At 36.1% G+C, this 16,654-nt stretch overlaps 1 protein-coding gene across 22 annotated transcripts in view; it reads left to right on the top strand.

Annotated features, from left to right (window-relative positions):
• Nucleotides 1–16,654, top strand: part of DLG2 (discs large MAGUK scaffold protein 2) — a 2,173,778-nt gene that overhangs the window by 1,566,400 nt on the left and 590,724 nt on the right. For all 22 annotated transcript variants that reach the window (XR_008511650.1, XM_024254994.3, XM_024254993.3 and 19 more), the window contains one exon: nucleotides 9,065–9,234. Coding sequence is in view for 21 of the 22 variants with exons in the window: in XM_024254994.3 (XP_024110762.1) it covers nucleotides 9,065–9,234 (170 nt within the window). In the remaining variant the exon portion in view is untranslated. The remainder of the gene's footprint in view (nucleotides 1–9,064; nucleotides 9,235–16,654) is intronic.

Below are 16,654 nucleotides of genomic sequence, written 5' to 3'. Positions count from 1 at the left end.
ATTAATATTTTTCAGTAAGTACCTAATGGAGGAACACTGGGGCAAATAACTGGGCCAAAGATGGCATCCTAGAAGATGAGATAAGCTTGAATTAAGTTTTAAAAGGGAAAAAGGAATGAGCTAAGGGAGATAACACATGTAAAGTGCTGGTCACAAAGTCTGCCTGTATTAATCAGAAATATTTGTTGGCAAGTAAAAGACCCACCAGCTTACTTACTCAAAAGGAAGAATTAATTAGAAGGACACTTGAAGTATCTTCTCAAACTGGACAATTAAGCGCTGGGAAGAATAGCCATGGACTGAGACACTGTCAGGTGTTAGAGGAATTCCTCCTTCTGTCCAAAGCCCTTACTTCTTCCTATAGATCTACTTTATTCCCCATCTTTTTGCAGATAGTCTTTTGAAATTTTATAGTCAACATGGAAGAAAATGGCCTCTAATATTAAGCTCTCAAGTTTCTATTTCTTCTGGTCACATAGAACCTCTGAATCTCATGGTTTCAACTCCACATTCCCAAAAGCAGGACTGGCCAGACTCGACAAGTGAACCAGGTTAAGCCATATAAGCTTTTCAATCCTCCTACAACCATGTGGATGTTTGTTGGAAAAAAAGCCTAGTAGATATTACTACTTTGGCACATATCAGATGCCTCTAAAACATTCCTCTTCCTTTCTTGGAAAAATGCTAAATTATGCTGATTTTTATTCTTTTATTTTTTATTTTTAATAAACTAATAATGCCTAATGAGGTCAATGAAATATACAGATCATTAGGGTGAGAAGTTTCAACAAGGGAGAACCTTAACTGGTGATGGACTTTAAAGATCCCCAGTAACACTTCCATGTACTTCATAAAAGGAAGAGTGAGATAACAGGCAGACATAATTAAGTATATGTATTATGGCAGGCCATTATGATTTGAAGTCATTTGAGTCAGCCTCTGTGTGTGTGTGTGTGTGTGTGTGTGTGTGTGAGTGTGGTGGGGGGTGTATTATTTTCTCCTTCTGTCTGTGAGCGTAAACTACTTGTCTTTTCTTAATAAGGTTTTGGCTTCTATTATTTGTTCATAACCTACCTTTAATGACTTCAGGAATAGAAGAAAAACAAGACCCTTTTCATAACTTCTGTTTTCATTATCATTGACATAAAATGTGTGGAGTTATTCCTTTTGAAAAAATTCTGAGATTTTTGTTTTGTTTTGTTTTGTTTTGTTTGGAGATGGTGTCTCACTCTGTTGCCCAGGATGGAGTGCAGTGGCGTGGTCTTGGCTCACAGCAACCCCCGCCTCCAGTGTTCAAGTGATTCTCCTGCCTCAGCCTCCCAAGTAGCTGGGATTACAGACGTCCGCCACCGTGCCTGGCTAATTTTTTGTATTTTTGGTAGAGATGGGGGTTTCACCATGTTGGTCTAGCTGGTCTCGAACTCCTGACCTCATGATACTCCCACCTCAGCCTCCCAAAGCACTCGGATTACAGGGACTGAAAGTTTTTTAAGTGATTGATTGTTATCTTTAAGTGCATGTAGTCTAATTCCCTAGCTAGTAGTTTTTAAAAATTTGATCATGCATTTTTACACTTCATACAGCACATTAAACATTGATCAGCTTTCTTCATGATGTGGCCCTTTGATCTGTAATTAATTCATTTATTTGAAGAAAGAGAATACTACTGATAGAAACAATAAAGCGCAAGGTAATTAGGGGACATACTTCAATAACCAATAGCTACTGCAAAGTTGTTTCAGACCCTGTGACCTAACATCTACCTTTTTTTACTTTTTTTTTTTTTTTTTTTAGATGGAGTTTTGCCTTTGTTGCCCAGGCTGAAGTGCAGTAGCACAATCTCGGCTCACTGCAATCTCTGCCTCCCAGGTTCAAGCGATTCTCCTGCCTCAGCCTCCTTAGTAGCTGGGATTACAGGCGCCAGCCACCATGCCTGGCTAGTTTTTTGTATTTTTAGCACAGACAGGATTTCATCATGTTGGCCAGGCTGATCTCGAACTCCTGACCTCAGGTGATCCACCCGCCTCAGCCTCCCGAAGTGCTGGGATTATAGGCATAAGACACCACGGCCGGCCCCAAACACCTACTTTTGAATAAAAACTTGAGGAGGTCTGAGTGCAGTTAGGTGTGGTTAAGTTAAGTGTGCTGGTCAGAATCTTTAACCAAGGCTTCCATAAAAGGTAAAGTTTGTATATCAAACCAACTATAAGTTTTACTGTGAGCAAGGGAAGGGAAATATGAAAAGGAAATTACATTGTACTTAAACAAGACTTATTTAAGCTCTAATATTTAGGTGAATATGCATTTATTTATTTTTTTTTTTTTAACTTTTAGTTTCGGGGGTACATGTGCATGTTTGTTATATAGGTGAATTGCATGTCGTAGGGGTTTGGTGTATAGCTTATTCTGAAACCTGGTAATAAGCATAATACCTGATAGCTAGTTTTTCAATGCTCACCCTCATCCCAACTTCCACTCTCAAGTAGGACCCAGTAACTGTTGTTCCCCTCTTTGTGTCCATACGTACTCCAAGTTTAGTTCCCACTTATATAAATGAGATCATGAAGTATTTGGTTTTCTGTTCCTGTGTTAGATTGCTTAGGATAATGGCCTGCAACTCCATCTGTGTTGCTGTAAAGGACATGATCTCATTACCTTTATGGCTGCATAGTATTCCATTGTATAGATGTACCACATTTTTTAAAATCCAGTCTGCTGTTGATGGGCATTTAGATTGAGTCTGTGTCGTTGCTATTGTGAATAGTGCTGTGTTGAACATATGTGTGCATATATCTTAATGGTAGAATAATTTATATTCCTTTGGATGTAATACCCAATAATGGGATTGCTAGGTTGAATGGTAATTTTGTTTTAAGTTCTTGAGAAATCCCCAAACTCCTTTCCACAATGGCTGAACTAATTTACACTCCCACCAACAATTATAAGCATTCCCTTTTCTTAACAACTTTGCCAGCATCTGTTATTTTTTGCCTTTTTAATAATAGTCATTCAGGTTGGTGTGAGATGTTACCCCATTGTGGTTTTGATTTGCATTTCTCTAATGATTAGTAATATTGAGCATTTTTTCATATGCTTGCTAGCCATGTCTATGTCTTCTTTTGAAAAGTGTCTGTTCATGTCCTTTATGCACTTTTTAATGGTGTTGTTTGGTTTTTGCTTGTAAATTTAAGTTCCTTGTAGATTCTAGATATTAGACCTTTGTTGAATGAATAGCTTGCAAATATTTTCTTCCATTCTGTAGGTTGTCTGTTTACTCTGTTGGTAGTTTCTTTTGCTGTGCGGAAGCTCTTTAGTTTGATTAGGTCCCATTTGTCAATTTTTGGTTTTGTTGTAATTGCTTTTGGCATCCTTATCATGAAATCTTTGCCAGATCCTATGTCCAAAATAATATTTCCTAGGTTATCTTCCAGGGTTTTTATATTTTTAGGTTTTATATTTAAGTCTTTAATTCATCTTGAGATTATTTTTATAGATGGTTTAAGGAAGGGGTACAATTGCAATCTTCTGCATATGACTGTCCAGTTATCTTAGCACCATTTATTGAATAGGGAGTCCTTTCCCCATTGCTTATTTTTGTCAATGTTGTTGAAAATCACATGGCTGTAGGTGTGCAGCATTATTTCTAGACTCCCTATTCTGTTCCAGTGGTCTGTGTGTCTGTTTTTGTACCAGTACCTTGCTGTAAAAGCTCTATTTTTATATTTTTCTTCCTGAAAATCCCATTCATCTCTTCTCTTCCTCCCTTTCTTATACAAAATTTTAAAAACACTTTCAGCATCTTGACTGTAGCTCATTCTTTTTCTCCCTTTAGTATTTTTCCCTCACTATAGTCTCTTTATATATTCTCTTATGCAAATGCTTCTTGTCTCTTTTTCGTAATGATAGCTAACATTTTTGATGCTTACTGTTTTTCAGGCACTACGCTATGTATTTCACATGCGTTCTCTCAATAACAATAACAATCAATCAGTAACAATCTCATTATCCCTGTTTTCAGATGAAGAAACTGAGGCTTTGAGATGTCAAGTGACTTGTCTGTAGTCACAGAGCTCCCAAGTTTTAGAGCTGTGGTGAGATCCCAGATCTATCTGGCTGTGACCAAGCCTCCCAAGCCATGTTCTTAGGTTATGTGCTGTGATATATGTCCAATATAAAACATTTGAAAGAAACATAAAAGTAGAAATGTGCTTTTTAAAGCACTCATAATCGCCATACCCACAAAGGACCCAAATTAAAACTTTGCTATCTTTCTTTCCAGTGTGTTTTATGCATAATGTACGGGAATTTTTTAATTTTTAATACTTACCATGACTTGATGATCATTTTAAATGAGTTGACATACTTAAAAATGCATAAAATCACAAATCTTACTTCAATGGCAGAAAATATTTTTTTGTTATATATGTATTCTTATTATACTTTAAGTTCTAGGGTACATGTGCACAACGTGGAGGTTTGTTACACATGTATACATGTGCTATGTTGGTGTGCTGTATGCATTAACTCATCATTTACATTAGGTGTATCTCCTAATGCTATCCCTCCCCCAGCCCCCCACCCCACAACAGGCCCTGGTGTATGATGTTCCCCTTCCTGTGTCCAAGTGTTCAATTCCCACCTATGAGTGAGATCATGCAGTGTTTGGTTTTTTGTCCTTGCGATAGTTTGCTGAGATTGATGGTTTCCAGCTTCATCCATGTCCCTACAAAGGACATGAGCTCATCATTTTTTATGGCTGCATAGTATTCCATGGTGTATATGTGCCACATTTTCTTAATCCAGTCTATCATTGATGGACATTTGGGTTGGTTCCAAGTCTTTGCTATTGTGAATAGTGCCGCAGTAAACATACATGTGCATATGTCTTTATAGCAGCATGATTTATAATCCTTTGGGTATATACCCAGTAATGGGATGGCTGGGTCAAATGGTATTTCTAGTTCTAGATCCCTGAGGAATCGCCACACTGCAGAAAATATTTTAGTACCTTGAGAGAGTAGATATTACCTGTTACTTTAAATTATATTGTCAAAGTAGAACAAATAACTCACTAAATATTATTTTACTTTTCAGTGATGCTATACCATGTTAGAAAATACTTGATTTAGTGCAAAATTTAGATGTGACTCTGTGAATATGGGCTAACGATAGACTATCCTTTTTGTTTCTAAAATATTTTTGACAAGGAATGCACCAAAATTTCTAAAGGAAATTCTAGAAAGAATATTAAAATTAATCTGCAGATATTACAGACAATTCTGGTTTACAAAGTGAAATTGCTGCAGATGAATACTGTAGACTTATGTGTGTAACATCAAGTACTAAGAGTGAAACTGTCAATTTAATTAGATTGGTAGAGTGAGATTGGGGAGTAAGTCTGTATATGTAAACAACATTTTGTTTTTTAGAGATGGGGTATTGCTTTTGTTGCCCAGGCTGGTCTTGAACTCACAGCTTCATAAAACAATGTCCCTCAGAGATATAATAAAGCCTGCATTTGTTATTGTGACAAAGTATTCCTTGACTTTGAAGCTAATTATGTACTTATATGCTTCAAAATGAATACAGGTGTTGGCTTTACTCACAAAGTTTGTCTACTGGTAAAGAGAGCAAATTAATTTTAAATAGCTATGACCCTCTAGCCAAAATCTATTTTAAGTTTCTGGGAGGAAGGGAAGTTGAGTGCCCTAGTTTGGCCTGACATACTTTCCTCTCTCTATTTTGAGAATTTGAATGTAAACTACCCCACCTCCCCTACAAACACCACCATTAAAAAAAAAAAATTAAAACAATCAACTCTGAGTGTCTGAGTATCTTTGTATCAGTAGAAGCTCTAGAAAAAGTAAAAACAGATTGAAATTATGTCCCTATTTTCACCAACACTTTGACCTTGTCAGTAAAATTACACTGTCTTTAAAATGGGATCCATACTTTATAAATTGTTTAAGTAAGAACAAATAAGTGAAATGACTGGCTGATATTGCACATAGTATGTCCTTTAAAAGTTTAAATTTCCATTCTGTTCACATTTCAACAAATACTTGAGCACATCTTTGATCCACTCAATAGCAAGAACTTTCAGATCTATGGTATGTTAAAATGTACACATCTCCACACATTAGCTATGGGTACTCTCCTGCACAGTACTATACAGTACAGTTACTGCTCTCACTGACTCTGGACATACTCTCTCTCCTTTTATGGGATACTGAAGTTCAAAAAGATAAAGTGGCCTCACCGTGCTCCCACAGATGATGAAGAACTGGGGCTCAAATCCAGGCCTCCTGACTGCTAGTCCTAAAGCTGCCTACTTGATCCACATATTCAGGAATGAACATCTGATTTAGGCTATGATTTTCTCACACCAGCAATTGACAATTAAGGATCCCACTGTATACAAAAGGAAAAAAAATAGAGTTTGAATAGATATATATAGCCTCCAGAATGTTTTTTAAATGTCAGCCACTCCCTTCTATGAAAAGCAGTGTTTTAAGATATAATTAGTATTCTGAGCATAGGGTGATGGTAAACATTATGTTTTGTATTATCATGAGATGGCAAAATTACCCACTCTCAAAGGACCAGCTGCTGCAGGGCAGCTGGCACCCATGATGCCTACATTCTCAAAACTATTTTAATTGGTAGTTTCCCTTTTTTTTTTTTTTTTTTGTCAATCAGAGAGGAAATGTATGTGTAAGTCTATTAAAGCCATAGCATCTGTTATGATGAAATGACATTGCCGAATCTTAGGAAGTGAAATATTCCATCTCAAGATTTTGAGACTGCTCTGTGTTCTTACTGAGGCAAGAGTTCCTATAACTAAACAGGTATGGAAAAGTTATGCACAAAAACAGATACAAAATTCTTCCCATACTTTTAATATAATATTACCATTATAGTCATCATTTTGAATTGATATACACAACATACATGAAACTATTCATCACATTAGATGTATATGGTCCTAAGAGGGAAAAGCTCAAATTTTGAAATAGGAAGACCTGAAATCAAATCCAATCTCTGCTCAAATTGCTGACAGCCTTAAACAGAGGACTTAATCACTTGGAAGTCTTCTCATTTCTATAATGTAGATAATAAGTTTTATTCCACAAAGTTATAGGGATTATCCAATAGTTTAGAATATTATAAATCAATAAATATTGCACTGCTATCAATAACAAACATTTATTAGGTGTTCATTACATAAGAGGGTATGTACTAAGTGCTTATATGTGCTTTATCTCATTTAATCTTCCTCAAAAGGCTTCCTGATAGATATTACTATTACATCCAATTTACAGATGAGAATATGATAAGGCTTAGAGAGTGTAAGGAGATTAACTATGGTTACAAACTTAGGAAATGGAGGACCCAATCATTGAACTTAGTCTTATTCTTTCATTCATTCAACAAATATTTGCTAAGGAAAGATCCCCTGAACAAAACGGGACACTGTTTGGAAGGGGGAAGTGGGGAATGGAAGTTGAGTAAGCAAACCAGCCATGTTCACTGTACCCTGGCCACTGTGTAGTGAATGGATTGAAAGGTAACGAGAGAATCCAAGAAGGCTAGGCAGGCGTTTGTGGAGGTGGTTCACTTGAGAGACGATGTTGATTTCAACCAGGGTGGTAGCAATGAAGATGAAGAAACCTAGATGGACTGAGGCTATACTTGCAGGTAGAGCTGACTGCATGGTTGTGGGGGAAAAGAAGCACCAAGCAAAGGAGGCCCCTCATTTTTGACTCTGAGCAACATGGTGATCTGAGATTGGGGACACTATAATGGATATACAGAGTGAGGGAAAGAAATTTTTGTAATCTCAAGCCCCGTGCTCTTAACCATTATTAATGTTATCACTAATTATTATCATGAAAATAAAATATATTTGGAGTCGATGGCCACATAACTTTAAACTACCTGGAAAGGTTTATGTAAATGTCAAATTATTCCTTTCCATGTGAAAATGAAAAAAAAAAAAAAAAAGAGAAAAGTTTGATGTAGATTTTGTTGTGGTTCTTAGTTTTCAAAGTAAGCACCTAGGAACAGGATTGTCTGAGGTTCTCCTTGAACTTTGTAAATCTGAACTTCAGTATTTATAATATTATAAGATGAATTGAGGTGGAGAAGAAGGTGGGGAAACACTGGAAGATAATTTGCCAGAAAGCTAACAGACTTATTTTATTTAATTTTTTATTATTATTATTTTCTTTTTTTGAGATGGAGTCTCGCCCTGTCTCCCAGGCTGGAGTATAGTAGCGTGATCTCAGCTCACTGCAACCTCAACCCCTGGGATTCAAGCAATTGTCCTTTCTCAGCCTCCCAAGTAGCTGAACTACAGGCACACACCACCATGCCCAACTAATTTTTGTATTTTTAGTAGAGACGGGGTTTCACCATATTGGTCAGGCTGGTCTCGAACCCCTGACCTCAGGTGATCCAGCCACCTTGGCCTCCCAAAGTGCTGGGATTACAGGCGTGAGCCACTGCACCCAACCTAATAGGTTTATTTTAGATGATTGAGTCAAGTATATTTTTTCTTCTCTACATTTTTATATTTTTCAGATATTTGAAAATGATTACTTATTACTTTTATAACTAGTAAATTAAAAATTTGAGAAAATTAGTCTGTAAATAGTTATGTTTGTTATGTCTATATAGTTCATGGTAATAAGCTCTGAGAACCACTCAAATTGTAACTTTCAGTCAAACCAATTAAAATAATGATGTGACTTACAGAGGCCTTAAAATACATGCCCTTCTAACTATGCCATATGTGTAAGCAGTCCCAGTCAAAGTGGACTGGAGTTTAGGATGGGATCTGACCCGTAGTATGGTCAAAAGTGATTAGGAAGAAGGCTAAGAGTCTTGAGGAGTTTAACATTTTCTAGATTTCCTTCATCTGAAGCATCCTTCCAAATTTAAATATCTTAAAATTTCTTAGATTCTTTACTTTCCCACTTCTTAAGGTCAGATAAACATAATAATATGCTTTAAGAAATCCTGCTAGCCACTTCTGAATCTTGACTCTTTTCCTTCCTTGCAGGGTCAATGATTGTATCTTGCGGGTGAATGAGGTTGATGTGTCAGAGGTTTCCCACAGTAAAGCGGTGGAAGCCCTCAAGGAAGCGGGGTCTATCGTTCGGCTGTATGTGCGTAGAAGACGACCTATTTTGGAGACCGTTGTGGAAATCAAACTGTTCAAAGGCCCTAAAGGTAATAAAAATATAAATGACTCACAGACACTAGTGACAAACCATCTGACTGAAATTTATGCCACAATACTCGTATGATGAACTCTTTAACCTCTGACATTCAGTGCTTACCAAGAGATTTAAAATCCTATAATAGTGGTTACAAAGGGTAAAGGAAACCAGCACTCTAAATATGAACTCAGATAAGAAGGAAAGGATAGATTTATGTAGAAATGTCCTTATAAACAAAAATATTAACAGTCATCTATATTTTTCTATAAATTTGTAATCTTACTGGGTCATGATAACTTAGCTAGCATATTAATACTAATTTTTCAGATACAAATGGTAAATCGTCTCATTTAGCAAAATAGTAATATAAATAATAATTAAAATAATCTGTACTAATATAACAATTATATTTTTATAATGTTGTGATATATTTAAAGTTTGGTTATATTCTTATGTGTTGTACCCAATATTACAGGACATTTTATGCTTGCAGTAGCCAAAACAAGTTAAAATTTATTTTTTTGAAATATTCTCGTATCTCTTGAGATTATTATAGTTACTCTGTGGAGTTGCATAAACAGACGAATTACCACACTAATTTTTGTTTGTTTGTTTTTTGTTTTGTTTTGTTTTGTTTTGTTTTGAGGCAGGGTCTCACTCTGTTGCCCAGGCTAGAGTACAGTGGCAGGATCATGATTCACTGAAGCCTCAAGCTCCTGGGCTCAAGTGATCTTCCCATCTCAGCCTCTCAAATAGCTGGTACTACAGGCATGCATTAGTGCACGTGGTTATTATTATTATCATTATTATTATTATTTTTTTTTTTGGTAGAGACAGACCCTTGCTTTGTTGCCCAGGCTGGCCTTGAACTCCTGGTCATAAGTAGTCCTCCTGCTTTGGCCTCCCAAAGTGTAGGGATTACAGGCGAGAGCCACTGTACCTGGCCCATACTAATTTTTAAGAATAATCCTTTGGACTCTGTTCAGAATGATAATATTAAGTAGTAACTTAATAGTATTTAATATTTTGGAAAAAATCTAATAATTAGCTTAACATTATTTAAATATTTTAGATGATTATGACCAAATAATCACTGTACTCTTTGAGTAAATCATTTCTCATTTCTTTAAAATCTATTTAATCTCTAATGCTATATGAGATTGAAAAAATAAGCCTACCATCTCTTCTAAGAGGCAGTAGTGGGTGGTATTTAAGATCTCAGGACTGAGTTTAAAAGCCTGGTTCAACCACTTGCTAGCAGAGTCATCTTATTTGGGCCAGCTCCCTCATTATTAAATGGGGATCATAATGGTAGCATCAATCCATAGGGTTTATGAGGATTAAGCATTTAACCAATAGCTGGCACATGGTAAGCAACAGAGCCTGGTGGTTAAGATGCAGACTCCACAGCCCAAAGTGTCTAGATTAGTACCTTGGCTCTGCAGCTCACTAGCTGTTTGGCCTTGAGCAAATTGCTTAACCTCTCTGGGCCATATTTTCTCATCTACAAAGTGCAAATAAGAACAGTACTTTCTCCTAGAGATGTTGTGAGGATTAAATGAGTTGATTCACAAAAAGTATTTAGAATAAGGCCTGGCACAAACTAACCGACCAACAAAATTAGCTACATATGCATGTTATCTGTACTATTATTTACTACATATGGTTTTAAACTTTGTAACAATTGTTTGGTAATGTAATGAAAATATTCAGAGATTCCTCATGGGTTAAATTCAAATGAGTTAAAATCATAGAACTAAATCTGGATAAAAAGAAAAAAAAGTGAAGCATTTTCATACCACAGTCTCTAGTGGTATGAAAGACTTTCAACCCTCACATTTACTAAAATCATATTGCAAGGAGCTTTAAAGCCAAACAAAATGGCCATACACATTATTTCTATTAAAAATATATATTATATGTAGGTATTTCTGTAATTCAATTAACTGTAATTATTCAGCATAGCCCTAAGACAAATAATAATTTTAACCACTCAGCAAAGAAAATAACATCATGCATTTATAGACCTTCTGCTAGCTGAGCAACTGGATGACCTCCGGCTGCTCAGCAGAGCACTTAAAGGCTATAGATGACTAAAACTTAATTTTATCAAGAACACATATTTTAGATTTTTATTTTTGACACTAGGGCTCCAGCTGGTTTACTTCAGTCTGAACTGCTTTCTTCCTTGAGCTCGGAGTGGGGCAGTAATTACTGTGGGACCTGGAATGGGGAAATGGGGAGAAGTGAGCATTAATCAACTAGGTATACCTAGGCAATAACCCAATTAAAGTATACAATGTATGGGAGATGGGGTTACAAGTGAGCTTGGTCTACTGAGATGAGGAGAACCAGATAACTGTTGGAAATAACTTTACCTCCCTAAAAAGCAGGCTCTTGCGAAATCCCTGTAGAGAGAGGTGAGACTATTGGACCTGTTGTGGTGATGCTGAGTCAGTCATACTTCTTTCTACTGTCGCTGTCCAGAGGTCACTGATGGGGATTTGTTTCTCTATATAAAGCTTATCGATTTACAGAAAAACTATTTTAGTCATTGTTTGAATTCCTCATCCCTCTCCCAGTACCATAAACACAGCAAGTGCTGAATCGGGGTAAGTTGAATACTTAAACTGGATTTTACAGTAACTCTGATGATACCTCGTGGTCTTAACTTCACTTGGCACCTTATAATTCTTCATTTTTGAATTACAATATGTGTAAAGGGAATTCCTACCAATGTTTAACTCATACAATGGGAACTCTTATGCACCCTGGAGTGAAGATAAATGAGATGTCTCTGTCCTCAGAAAGTTTAAATGGGAGAGATGCACGTGAAGTCAACTACCTTTAATGCAACACAAAATGAACTCAGCTCTATGATGGAGCCTGAGCCAATGATTTCACTGGAACAAAGTGGAAGATGTGATTCATCATAACTCGGAGAGACAAAATGATCCAGAGGATTTAAAATTTTCAGCAAACTAACACAGGAACAGGAAACCAAACACCACATAGTCTCAGTCATGGGAGTTGAACAATGAGAACACATGGACACAGGGAGGGGAACATCACACACCAGGGCCTGTTCTGGGGCTGGGGGGAAAGGGAGGGATAGCATTAGGACAAATACCTAATGCACGCGGGGCTTAAAACCTAGATGACGGGTTGATAGGTGCAGCAAACCACCATGGTACATGTATATCTATGTAACAAACCTGCACATTCTGTACATGTATTCCAGAACTTTAAAAGAAAAAAAATACTTAACATGTGCACAGTTTATCTGCCCTTCCTTGAGCACATGGGTACAATATAGTAAGCATCAAAAATCTAGCCAACAGAGCTAACTGGATTGAATTATGTATATATAATACAGAGTTATCTAGATATACATTCATGTAGTCAGTCCTTCAGTGATTCAACAAATAAGTATTGTTTAGTATGTGCCAGGCACAGATCCAGACAATAGAGATTCACAAAGAAAATTCAGATAGTTCTTGCTCTCAAGGAGATTATAGCCTGGTGGGGAAAACACCTATAATATAAATTGGGAAAAGTACTAGGAATAAATGTAACAGATTGTTAAGGGGGTGCCAATTAAACAGTGGGTCAAAGGAGGCTTCTATAAGCAAGTGTCACTTAAGCTAAGCCTTGAAATATAAATTAAAACAGACATTTAGCCAGGTAAAGAGTGGGGTCTGGAGAGCATCCCAGATAGAAGTAGAGGCATGTGAGTGTGATGGCTATAGTGTGGAAAAAGATCTTGATAACTTCTAGGAGTCTAATAACATGAAAATTAATTACATGACATGATATGGCTGAGATGAGCAAGGGCCAGATCATGCTTAGCTTTGTTGGCCATATTTGAAGATTTGTGTTTATATTGAAATGCAATGGGAAATTATTGTGATATTTTAAGCATGAGTGGCACATGATAAAACGTGTAATTTTTAGAAGGTCATTCTGGCTGCTATGAAGCAAATGAAGAGGGCAGAAGTGAGAGCAGAGATCAGTTAGGGGTTACTTGGAGGAAGGAGAAAAAAGTAAATGGATTTGAGCTATCTTGATGCCATTTATTGGTAAAATAGGTGATGGTGTTTCAAGGATGAGGTTCAGTTTTTTCGTTGGGGTGCCATTTGTGAGGTGGGGAAGATTATGAAGGAATCTCTGAGGACAGAGGGAACCTCTGATGTGTCTGAAAAGGAAATCTCAAGGAAGCAGAACTGGAGAAGATCTGTCTAAAAACCCTGCCAAATTAACATATTGATTTTTCACTATATTTTGTGAAATATCTGGGTTTGGGAAAATATTTTTAAATTGACTTTTTTACTTTTTATTAATCTTTAATATAAAAAATATGAATATGGCTACTTCAGCTATTTTAAAGAGTTAATGCATTTAATAAATCTATTTTATAGATTTTATAGATTATTAATGCCCAGAATGTTTTCAGTTTGGGGATTGTGTTTGTTTTTGCACAGAACAGAGGATAAACAGATTTATTCCTTTCTATGCTATAGGTAAAACATTAAGAGATTCTGTGAAACAGTGATTTGTGGCAAATTAAACTTACAGTTTTTCAATTTCATGCTCTGTATTGATTCCATCTATTGCGAAAATTACTAATTTGAGATAACCTTTGATGTATGTGATTTTTTCTTTATAGCAGAGCTAATCTTCCCAACATTCAGGTAGAATCAATCATCTGATTGGTGATTTATAGCCATGTATTTCAAGTAATGGATATTTGGGTAATACTCATTCTGACTTAGAATGTCTTTTCTCAAAATAGGTAGAAACCTTGCTAACATCACAGTTATAGATTTGGTCATTGAAAGCACCTGGGGTGTCTGCATGTGGGCAATCAATTGAAAAAAACATAGGTAATTATATGTAGGAGGAAATTATTAGGCAAATCCATTTAGGCTTGCCAAGCAACCAAAAATCAAGCAAAGGAAGAAAATCTAAAGTGTGTATGTGGGTTTCCAGGAAATGGATTTACTATAAAAGGCTTCCTAGTGACTTTCGCAAGAACACATTAAATCATAACTTCCAAGGAGCTATTAATATATAATTAAACAAGTACAGAACTGTTTGTTTCTATGGCCTGGGCCAAAGAAGCCTAAAGCTACAGGATAAATTAGATGACTTCTTTTAAGATGCTCTTGTTGCTTAGGAATCATATAGGTGGTTTAAGGCTAAGTTCTAAAACCAAAAATGTGAAAGCCACAGTTTTATTAATTGATATCCAAAGGTGGTCTTGCTTGTGGCTTTATTTTAGCCACCTTACTCATTAATAAAAACTGAAAGAGTGATTATATCTAGGTAGTGACAAATTTTAGCAGTTCTCCTCCATTATTTTTTAAAATGTTTTTAAACTCTGATATCTCTATAGATACATACTTTTTGCCATTACAGAGCTCTGTATCAATGTAAACTGAGAATGTAGTAAAGATTGTAAGTTTATGTTTTGTACAGGAAAAATGGTAACTATGAAATGCACAAACTGTAGAAGTCACTATACCAATGAACACTTACGATGTTCATAATTCAATCATTAAAGAAGACACATATGTAATGAAGAAGTTCCTGGATATCTTCAAGCAGCCATGAGCCTAGAACAAATATATGAACCACGTTATGACTCACTTTCCTCATCTGCAAAATGGTTATAATCTAAATATGTAATTCATAGAGTTATTTTCAGGATAAGAATTGTAAATTCTTAATAAATTCTTATAATATTTTTACTCATTACCATGTTTGGCAGAAAGGGAAATAAAGAAAAGTAGCAAAGAACTCATTAATACTAAGGGACTAAAGGATTAGATTGTATTTAATATAATATTTAATATAAAATACTATAAGAGGTTCTTTTTTTTCCTTCAACTTTTAATTTAAGTTCAGAGGCATATGTGCAGGATGAGCAGGTTTGTTACATAGGTAAACGTGTGCCACGGTGGTTGGCTACACAGATAATCCCATCACCTAGGTATTAAGCCCAGCATCCAACAGCTATTCTTCCTAGTACCTGATGCTCTCCCTTCCTCCTGCTTCCCCTCCAACAGGCCCCAGTGTGTGTTGTTTCCTTCCATGTGTCCGTGTATTCTCATTGCTCAGCTCCCACTTGTAAGTGAGAACATGCTGTGTCTGGCTTTCTGTTCCTGCATTAGTTTGCTGATGATAATGGCTTCCAATTCCATCTATGTCCCTGCAAAGGACACGATCTCCTTCCTTTTTTATGGCTGCATAGTATTCCATGGTGTATATATACTACATTTATTTATCCAGTTTATCATTGATGGGCATTTAGGTTCATTCCATGTCTTTGCTATTGTGAATAGTGCTGCAATGAACAGACACCTGCATGTATCTTTCTAATGGAATGATTTATATTTCTTTGGGTATATACCCTGTGGTGGGATTGCTGAGTCAAATGGTACATCTGCCTTTAGGTCTTTGAGGACTATCTTCCACAGCACCCAAACTAATTTATTTTCCTACCAACAATGTAAAAGCATTCCATTTCCACACTGTCTTCCACAATGGTTAAACTCATTTGTACTCCCACCAGCAGTGTAAAAGCATTCCATTTTCTCCACAACCTTGCCAGCATCTGTTTTTTTTGTTTTTTTTTTTTTTTTTTTTACTTTTAAATAATAGCCATTCTAGCTGGTGTGCGATGGTATCTGATTGTGATTTTAATTTGCATTTCTCTGATGATCAGTGACGTTGAGCTTTTTTTCATATGTTTGTTGGCTGCATGTATGTCTTCTTTTGAGAAGATTCTGTTCATGTCCTTTGCCCACTTTTTAATGGGGTTGTTTTTTTCTTATAAATTTGTTTAAGTTCTTTGTTGATTCTGGATATTAGATCTTTGTCAGATAGATAGATTAAAAAAATTTGGGGGAGGTCCTTTAAAAGCACTAGAATATTTGTTGAATTAATGAATTGACTAGTTATTAAAAGCTTTTAATATTTAGCAATTCCAGATAGAACCAAAATATATTTGGCTTATGCATGCATGTATGCATATATAAAATATATAAATATATTTCTGTTATGTGTATATGCACATATATGTTATGTACAGTTGTATTTTTTTCTTTAGCTCTATATAAATTTGTTTCTAACAGGTTTGAGTTATGATGTGTCATATAACTCTATGCTTTATGAAAATGCACACATATGTTTAGGATTTTTCTTTTGTTTTCCCAGTTTGGGCATCTGTGTCAGGGTATGCCATGTGCAGAAATAGCTCCAAGTATATTAAAGCTTAGCCTTATGATATCTCCTTAGCACCAGGTTCCATCACTCGCCCCTCACCCATGTGACCTACTCCTGCTTTTGACCTCTCCATTTATACAAATGATTGTCTTAGTCACCCACAGTAAAAGGCCTTGGACGTCCTTTTTTTCCTTTTGGTTCTC

The sequence above is a fragment of the Pongo abelii genome, chromosome 9, assembly GCF_028885655.2.
Source record: "Pongo abelii isolate AG06213 chromosome 9, NHGRI_mPonAbe1-v2.0_pri, whole genome shotgun sequence".
NCBI lineage: Eukaryota > Metazoa > Chordata > Mammalia > Primates > Hominidae > Pongo > Pongo abelii.
This window is presented reverse-complemented; position numbering and strand designations above follow the sequence as displayed.